This window comes from Octopus bimaculoides, chromosome 13 (assembly GCF_001194135.2).
Source record: "Octopus bimaculoides isolate UCB-OBI-ISO-001 chromosome 13, ASM119413v2, whole genome shotgun sequence".
In the NCBI taxonomy this organism is placed as follows: Eukaryota; Metazoa; Mollusca; class Cephalopoda; order Octopoda; family Octopodidae; genus Octopus; species Octopus bimaculoides.
In genome coordinates, this window is record NC_068993.1 from 54108861 (window position 1) to 54119209 (window position 10349).

Consider the following 10349-nt stretch of genomic DNA (forward strand, 5'->3'; position numbering starts at 1 on the left):
CCGTTGCCAGTACCACCTGACTGGCTCCCGTAGGATTTTCGAGCGAGATCGTTGCCAGTGCCCCTGGACTGGTTTGTGCGGGTGGCACATAAAAGACACCATTTCGAGCGTGGCCGTTTTCGTGCGGGTGACACGTAAAAGCACCCACTACACTCTCTGAGTGGTTGGCGTTAGGAAGGGCATCCAGCTGTAGAAACTCTGCCAAATTAGACTGGAGCCTGGTGTTGCCATCCGGTTTCACCAGTCCTCAGTCAAATCGTCCAACCCATGCTAGCATGGAAAGCGGACGTTAAACGATGATGATGATGATGATGATGATTTTCTTCAATCATTAATCCAGCACTTTAATCTTTCAACAGAAAAGAGTACTTTAGTAAACAGAAGAATTACTTCAGGTTACATTACAGTATGGCAATAATGTGTTGAGACACAGTGTCTGTGAAGCTATAGTACTGGATGCACATGATCATGAGTTCAAATCTTCATACCCTGATTGTGTTGAATCCCCAGACAAAAAAAGATTCTTTTTGTTTCTCTTTGTGATCAGTTGTAAGAGGCTGTGTTCATTGCTTCTACAGAATGGTGAGATTGACGTAATTAATGTTTTTGAATAATTACAAGTTGACAGTTACAAGAAAATATGTGCAGGGAAGGATTCTAAAGGACTAACATTCAATGGTGAAGGACTGAATGTATTGGCTATTGCAGGGCCTGTGAGGAAAAAACATTATATGGGTCACTAGAGGAGGAGACAAGTCAGGAGTGATTGAGTAGAAGTAAGAGGAGACTAACCAGCTTTGAGGAGCAGAGGCCATTTTGAAAATATCAGGAAAGGCAGTGAGAGGAGACAGCACATTTGTGGGCTGGAGCCTGGAACATGTTGGCAAGCAACAGTTAGTCAACGTAACCTCTTTTTTGTATGCCATGTAGTTACTCTCCCTTTCAATAGGCACCACTTCATAGTTAGCTGCAAGGACAGTCAGCTTTAAAACCATTTGCTGCAGCAATATTTAGCATTTCCCATGAAGCAGATTGCTCGAGACATGGATCATAATCAGGCCGGTCACACTACTAAAAAAATTCAAGGTAATTTTTCGTTGGCATGCCATTCTAGAAGTCTCGCAGGTCACAGTTATTTCATGACTGATGTATATATACAAATTTTCAAAAAAAAAGAAGACACCTGTCCTTTCTAACTTGAAAAAAGTAAATTGAAAACACAGTAAGAATTTCATTTTTGTTTTGTATTTTAGTACACAGAACAACCGGATATTGAAAAAGAAGTAAAACGACTTTTTAGGATGGATGCTGAAGCTATTGATGTGAAGTGGGAAGTCTTAACTGAAGAAGAGAAAACGCTCTCAGAGAGCAACAGTCAAAACCAAATTGTGGAGGCTAGTGGCACCGCAGTGCAAGCTGAAGACAACATCTATACTGCTGATTCCAGTATTAGTTTGGATATTGGTAAGAATTTTGTGATTCAATTGAAAATTAATGAGATTGATAAGGCAGATGTCCAATTTGAACATGAGAAAGAAAACCTAGGATATAATAGAAGCAAGGAAGAATTGGGTGAATCTATTTAGTATGGATTCTTGTAACATAATAGGGGTGCCAAGAGGAAGTGTGAAGTCTGTGTTAGGTAAAACTAGGTATTATATGCAGGTAAGTAGTGCAGAGGCTGTTGCCTTACTGTTATAAGAGGTAGAGAGAGGAAACGGTGCACCTGTAAGCGAAATGGCTGTAGTCTTTTAGTAGGTTAACCATTGCTAATGATTTGACTAGTCTTCTTTTAGATGTGTCAAGGATACTTGTGTGAATCTGTAGCACTGTCCCATATATATATATATATATATATATATATATATATACTTTACTTACAATAGGTCAGAATATGATCAGACTCAAAATATTTGCTAGCTTTGATAATGAAGTGTAGTCTTTGGGATGCTTTGACAATATCATATTATGTGGAAGATTACCAGAAATTGCAAGGCATAATCTTTGAAGTTACTGTGAGGGTTTTAAAAATGGTTTTCTGCCATACTATTTCTTCGATAAGCACAACGTTTGTCTTCGTGTCATACAGAGAGACAAAATTGTGATGCTCCTATGGAAGAATGTTTTTGTTCTTGTAGTGGAGGAGTTCGCATAGAGATGGTACTGTATGAGGAAAAGTCAAGGAGGACTAAAAAAAATGGTACCTTGTGCATAGTAAAACTTGTTAAAAGGGACAGAAGTAGATCATGAATGCACAGAAAGAAGTACAGGAGGCATCTCTAAACCTTGGAATATGTTTAATCTTAAAGAGTAAAGGGGTAAAGATTATTTGCCAACATAAAGAGTAAAGATTATCAGGTTTGCCTTTCAGGGGTTGATATAATAAGTACAAGTTGTAATTGACTAAGCCCCGCCCCCAAAATTTCTGGCCTTGTGCCAAAATTCGAAACCAATATTTACTTAGACCTAACAGAATCATCAGAGCTTCTGCGAAAACTCTGCATATTATTCATTCTGGCTCTTTTCACCATGGGTTCAAACCCCATGGGGGTCAACTTTTCATCTAAGGTGGTGAGCTGGCAGAATCATTAGCATGTCAGGCAAAAGGCTTAGTGGCATTTCGTCTATCTTTGCATTCTGAGTTCAAATTCCACCAAGCTCAACTTTGCCTTTCATCCTTTCGGGGTCAATAAAATAAGTACCAGTTGAGCACTGGGGTCAATGTAATCGACTTACCCCCTCGCCTGGAATTGCTGGCCTTGTGCCAAAATTTGAAACCAATATTCTGTAACAATCTTTTATATTGTGAGTTTAAATCCTGACCGTGAACTTCATCTTTCATCCATCTGCAATCCATAAAAACACTGATGCTCTGAGACTGACAGTATTGTTCCCCTTATGTTGATGTATCATAATACACTGGTGTAAGTTGGATGGCTGTCCATAAAAAAATACCTTTTATTACTTACTGTCATCATCTGATCTGTTAGCTTTCACCTTGGCCTACCCTTTCTCTACGACTCACTACTCCCAGCTCATAACGCCTCTTCACCTGACTTGTATCATTTCTCTTAAATGTTACTCAATCAGTAATTATGATCTTGATGATGATAAAGTTCCTACTGCCTTTGAAATTGCATCTATTGTATCTGGAACGGGATAAAGTAGTAGCCCTAACTCCAATAACTCAATATTTTGTCTGTTAAGCATTTCATGTAATCAAATTACTGTTTTCACAAGGATATTAGTTTCTTTATGTACAACTTTATTTGGAAGTTTCAGTTTTGAATATACGAATATGTTATTTTCTCAACATGGCATGTTTGCAATTTTAAGATCTGTTTATTTGTTTAATCTTTATTCAGAACAAGTTTTTGGTGAACTTAGCAGTTCCGATGATGAAGACAAAGATGTAAACATAATGGACAGCGGTGAAGATGAAGCAGCAATTATGTCCAGAGGAGCAGAAGCTGCCCAGCAGCTTATTGATGGTCTGAGTCAGTCTGTCGGCAATGAGCAAGAATCTGTCTTACTTTCTACCAACGACACAGAAGGAGGATGTGACGATTTCTCTCTTCTGGACTTTACCAATTGATAGGTGAATGAAAAATTGTTTTGTCATATCAACAACGACATTAACCACTGACTATCATCCACAATTCATCTATGATGAAAGAACTGTGAAGACTTCATTCTTCATACTAGAACCATTTCCAGTATCTTTCAAACTATGTTCAGCTTTCATTTAGTGGAGACTATTTCTTGTAAATTTTGATTTATTTACAATACTTGTGGTAGCATTCCAGCATGAATGCTTGAACCATGTAAATGATTAAATAATCAGATGAGTTGTCTTGATTGTTTTTGAAGTCAGATAATTTTAGTCTGGTTTTTCTTCATGTCCAACACTTAGAGATGAACAGTCAATTACTTTTGTAATTGTTATAAAATAACAAGCAATCAATATTTAACATTGATAAAATAAGTACCAGTTGAACACTAGGGTTGGTGTAATCAACTTACCTTGTGTTCCCCTTACCCCGAAATTGCTGGCCTTGTGCCAAAATTTGAAACTTTTATTTAACATTGATTTTTTAAAAATCTTAATTTGTCTGTAACAAATTCAAAAATTCATATAAAAGATGTGCACCTATAAATTATTTTTTGTTATTTCATCCAGCTTTAGTATCTCATCTTCAGTTTTATTGCTCTGGTTTCATCATGCAACTTTTTTATAAAGAAAAAGAATGAAGCCTTATATAACCTTGTGATTATAAAGAAGAATTTTGTTTTCAGTTGAAATCTTCAACATTGTTTTAAGCTTAAATTTATTTATATAAGCATCACAATCTCTTTTTCTGTTCTATATTCCTATCTTTCAGTTTATCCCTAAACAAATTAACTTTTTGGGGACAAAACTAAATCAAAATCTACCACAGAACTTCATATGTTGGTTATGTTGCCTAATTCTCATTACAGAATATGTTACAGAGCTGTAGGAAAAGTTCTGCATCTGCAAGAACAGTCTAAATTGCAAAGAACTTGAGGTGATTATTCGATGTTGAAGGTGAAGTTCAATGTTTATAGAAAACATTTGGCAACCAGACATGTTTCATGGTCAATATTCCGTCTCCTACTTGCACCAATAATTTGTCTTGTCATGAACTATGTTATTTCATGATTTGGTTGCATCTTAAATGTTACAATTCACTGAATGATTTACTTACTCTGGCATTTTTTGACCAGAACCAACTTCAGCTGACTCTCAAACCAGAAGTTATAGTTGGATTATCATCATCACGGCACACGTTGTGCTCTTGTATACTTTTCCTTATTTATTTGCATTACACACACGTGCCTAAGCTGCAGCAAATATATATACACAGATATATCATTATCTTTTTAATGTCAACTTTTCCACACTTGCATGGGTCAGATAAAATTTCTTAAGGCAGATTTTCTATGGTTAGATACTTGACCTGTTTCCAAGCATGATAATAATTCCTTATGGTCAGACATGTTTTTCATGGAAATGAACAACGTTGTTTATACGGGTTATAGGAAATTTCATTGTAAACATTTTTGCAGTAAGAAAATTCACTGTAAAAAAAAATTAATTGCAAAAAAAGAAGAAGATCGGCTGTTTTCTTAAAATGGCAACTTCATCGACTATTTAAGAAAGGAAGTTTCTTTAAAATTAGTTATTGTGTTTACGGTCTGCTTGTGTGCTGTCTTTATGGCAAATTTTCCCACAACAAAAATGTTTACAGTGAATTTTCCAGACACTGTTTGTTTGAGGGCCGTGCTCATTTATAACCATTGTGTGATGTCAAGACAAGGGTACACACGCACATGCACAACCGGATTCTTTCAGTTACCATCTACAAATCCACTCACAAGACGTTGGTTGGCCTGGGGCTAAATCAGAAGACACTTGCCCAAGGTGGCATACAGTAAGACTGAACTCAAGGTCACAATTTAAATAAATGTAAGATCATTGTAGTTATTGTGGATTTGTCCAACCCAAGCCACTATGAATAAAACATGAAAACAATATCGATAACACCATTAAAAACATTTCTTACTTCACATTGGGAATGTGAATAAATCAGCTGCCTTTTGCTTTTTGTTATTTATTTTGGTTTTTCCCAGAGAAAGGAGCTGTGTCCATTGGACCTTTACATGCCCTCCCATATGTATGAGACCAATACAGTTAATGTTCCTGTTGAATAATTGCAAGTTGGTGACCGCGGTAAAAACATGTACAAGAAGTTTCAGATGGATAATGTCTGGGAATAGGGATTAGTGCAAAGTAGTGGTGACAGGGTTAACGAATCAACAATACTTGTGGAAGAGTGGAACAAGACCAGCCAGTTCCAATGAGCTTAGACCATGGCTGTAGTGATAGGAAAAAAGAGAGAGAGGTAATATTACTTCTATGGGTCAGAGGTTGGATTGTGTTGATGAGCAAGATCAGTGATGAACCAATCAGTGTAGGATGTCTGTGACTAGCAGCAGCACTGTCCCAAATATGGGAGTAGGGCCCACACTTAAGACTCATAAAGGGTTTATAGTTATTGAGAGCTGAGATATGACCTCAGATATGAAACAGTACCAAATTTCTACTGTCCAATAATGTCTGTTAATTAAGATGGGCCACCAAAAGTGTCTCCATGTCTAAGTTCTGAGAAACTTTGCTACCCCATTAAAGCAGTGTCATTACCAATGATATTAAAAAGCTTTATTTGGGAACCTAACCAGCATACTTTTTGAGGTTTTCATTCTAATTCTCTATTCAGTTCTAAATTCTTCAGTATGCTGTTTTTGGAGACATACAATTTTACAATCCTGCTGTCATCAAAGCAATATCTGCAGATTTACTTCCATATCTAGAATTTCTTATCTAACTCTATGACAGATTCCGCTGTAACAACTAAGTCATCAGCACATAAGAGTTCCCACAGACAGCTAATCTTAAAGTTTGGAGGATTGTGATATACAGAAGTAAGATGAGGTTTAAGCACCGATGACCATCCCTCCCTCCATCTGGACACTATATTCAACACTGAACTCATTGCTGACTAATAGCTCTGTACATAAATTGTATGGCTCTCACCATTTGTTTATGCCTAACTTTCTGAGTGATCCCTAAAACATGGAACTTTGTCAAAGGCTTTTACTAGGTTCACAAATACTAACTTTGGGGTTTATTCCCAGCTAAATACTTTGCCTGCAGTTGTCTTACTTGGAAAATGTTATTGAAGTATTTTTCCTTATACAAAGTCAATCTACATGTCATCTAGCTTAATATTCTTGCTAATAATTGAATATAAATCTTATCATAACTTTGTAACCTGGTCCAGCAGTTTGATACTTCTACGGTTACCTCTCTCTAGTATATCTTCTTTTGCTCTTAAAGTAGTTAGTGATGCTGAATCTATACCAGTCATTGCATATAACACCTTCCTACACTTCTTGACCGACTGTACTCTACCAAGCCCTTTGAGCATTTCAATGCTAATTCGTGATGGACTAGATGCTTTCCTTGCTTTCATATCCTTAATTGCTTAATGTACCTACCTCACTGCTATCATTTAAATGGCAGATCTCTGTTAGACCCTGTTTTTCTCAAACATTCTCTTCATTCAACAATCTCTTGTAATAACACTTCCATGCTTCTTTCTTTTCAGGATCAGTAACGATAAGTGCACCCCCTCCCCTTTTTAGTAACCTTGTCCTACAATTTTCTGTCCTTCCTAATATTCACCAGTTGCTTTATTCTTTTATACGTTAAATATATTTTCTGTTTCTTCAATTAAACTATTTTTTAGATATTTACCATTTTATATTAGCACTATCTCAAATCTGCCACATAAAAAGCACTCGTGCAGGTGCCACGTAAAAGCACTCGTGTCAATGGCACATTAAAAGCACCCAGTACACACTGTAAAATGGTTGGCATTAGGAAAGGCAGCCAGCCACGTAAATCAAAACCAAAACTATGGAACCTGGTGCAGCTTTCCAGCCCTAGTCAAACCGTCCAAGCCATACCTGCATGGAGAACAGATGATGTTTATCCTTCAACTTTTTAGCATAATTTGTTTTCATAATTTTGGGGGTTTTAACTTAGGTTTTACTACATCAAACATCACTCAGTGGAAACAGGAAATCCTTGTCATTTCCCGAGGATAATACAAATCGAAAAGTTTTAACAGGAAAGTATTTTTGTAGCTTGTCTAAAGATTACAGTATAAAAAAAATTATTAATTTGTGATAAAATTCGATAATCAGCTATCAGTGGTGTTATTGTATTCTTTTCCTTTTTTTTTTTTTGCAATCGAGTTTATTATGATTAGTCTTGGATCAAATTTTTTACAAGTTTTGTTTCTAGTTGGTTTGGATCAACATTACAAATATAGTCTGAACAAAATATATAATTAATAATCATGTGAAAATAACCATAAGGCAAGTAATTAAATAATTTGATCATATGGTTCCACAGCCTATAACTCTTATTAGTAAATAAACCAATTTTAAAATTTGAATGTGAAGCGTGAGACATTCTAATACTAAGTAGGAAGTCAAATACACTTAAGCTAAAACAATGTAAATGAAAAGTAATTTGTGTTCTAGAAGAGGAAGGAAATAAAAGTAACCAATGAAATGGACGCTCTCAAAGGTAGCTGGGAGAACTTTCAGTCAGTAGAGTGGCAAAGGCGGGGGACGAGATGATACAGTTTCGCGCCGTTTTCATTCAAACTTTTTTTTCTTCTATAAAATTAAGAACTTGAGGAAGTTCCTCATATCATTATTATTAGAAACATAAACAGTATGTTTTAGCTACTTTATTCGTTATTTATTATAAGAATATAATACATTTTAAGGTTATCGACGCTTACAAATTCCTACCGATCTTAATATGTATTTAATTTAAACCCTGTTATAAATGACATATTCACCTTACATTAAATCTAATCTAAATGAGTGCTTTAAAATAAAATGCTTTCGAATCAATAATTGTGTGTATTACAGTTTCCCTTCCTTAGCATTGGTAAATTTACTTTCTGTTAAGTCCTCTCACTAATATTTTTAGCGAGTCTTACGGACAACCTAAGAGATTTCCTTTCAATACAGTTATTACTATTACGGACTAATGATCTTGTCTTTAATTTGCAGGTTAGACTTGTCTTCTTTCCCTCCCATTTAATAATTACACTAGCCCCTACTACCGTTGCCCGCGCCTCCTTCACAACATTCATCTCACACTATCCCCCTGCCACACATTTTCGCTCGTTAAAATTTACCACCATTATCACCATCAACAACATAAATCTTCGCCGTCAACTCCTCTCACTTCGTGGCCGAGTTTTCAAGGTAAGAAACTATACAACCACCACCACCTCCACTACAGCCTAATAAAAATGGCAACAACGAATACATAAATAAATGCTGAAGTGCATTTATCTTCGCCATTGCAAAAATCTACTTTATTACAATCCATTTCTCATCAAAAACAACCATCACACCGTCTATCACTTCATCGTTCTTGTTAATCTAATTTGATCATTACATATTTAATACATGACTGTTCTAGCATAATAAGATTAACGAAACATTTTTTGTCATTATTATAATTGGTTATGAGATAGTATTTTCTCCCCGTTAATCTGTCGAGCGAAATTACTACCATTTGGTGACAATACACTACTGTATGAAGTCTATATATATATATATATACAAATAATATATATATAAACTCGCCTCACTGTATCTATGGTCTTCTGATGCGAACTAATTGATGTATGGTATGGTATATGTTATGAAGAACATTAGATTTCGTAATCTCTTATTGAAAGAATGTACCTGTTTTGGGTTTTTTTTTTTTACTAAGTAACAAATATAACAGCTGAAGTGAATCCTTAAATAATCGGTAATCTATCGACGTTAGATACTTTAGAACCTGTATTTATTTTGAGATGTAGCTATCACAAACAAAATACGAAAATATTCAAAATATGGAAATTTTCAATATCTTTTTATCGATAAATATTTAAAATTACTTGCATTCAACTTTTTAAAATGAAAACTACATTTTATGAAAGACTTCGATCTAAATTACTATGTTTAGCAGCTATTGCATAGTCTTTTCATTGATTATATTAATTCTTTATCGGTTATATTTTGTAAATAAAACTCTAAAGCACTTCGTTGCCATTCCATTTGTTATGGTGTTTTTGTGCTTGAATTTCGTTTTTTTTCGTATTACCTCCCTTGTACTCGTAACTCTTTTGCCGACGAATGAATGTTACTAACGAAGAAGCTGGTTTCTTCCTCCTTTTCCTTTCACCTTCACACAAACATAAAGAAACTTCCTCCCCCTCCAACACTGGTCCGTTGTCATCGTTTGAAACCCCCCTCCCCTCCGCAATCTTGCACGAATGCGACTTGACAGGATTTGTTGCTGTCTCTGTCAGAGCAACTGAAATGAAAATCGTACATAATTTCTGTGTTTTCATATCTATGTCTAAATTTAATGTGAGTGTGTGTCCAGAGCTGTAGAAAGACTTCGATCTAAATTACTATGTTTAGCAGCTATTGCATAGTCTTTTCATTGATTATATTAATTTTTTCGGTTATATTTTGTAAATAAAATTCTTAAGCACTTCGTTGCCATTCCATTTGTTATGGTATTTTTGTGCTTGAATTTCGTTTTTTTTTTTTTCGTATTACCTCCCTTGTGCTCGTAACTCTTTTGCCGTCGAATGAATGTTACTAACGAAGAAGCTGGTTCCTTCCTCCTCCTGCTTTTTCTCCTCCTCCTCCTCCTTTCACATAAAGAAACTTCCTCC

The 10349-nt window shown here is 35.5% G+C and overlaps 1 protein-coding gene across 1 annotated transcript in view; it reads left to right on the forward strand.

Annotated features, from left to right (window-relative positions):
* LOC106867560 (transcription initiation factor TFIID subunit 7) overlaps positions 1-4157 on the forward strand; it is a 13399-nt gene extending 9242 nt beyond the window's left edge. The window contains exons 6-7 of the mRNA XM_014912469.2: positions 1254-1464; positions 3366-4157. Coding sequence (XP_014767955.1) covers positions 1254-1464; positions 3366-3595 — 441 coding nt within the window. The 3' untranslated portion in view covers positions 3596-4157. The remainder of the gene's footprint in view (positions 1-1253; positions 1465-3365) is intronic.
* Positions 4158-10349: the final 6192 nt, after the last annotated feature.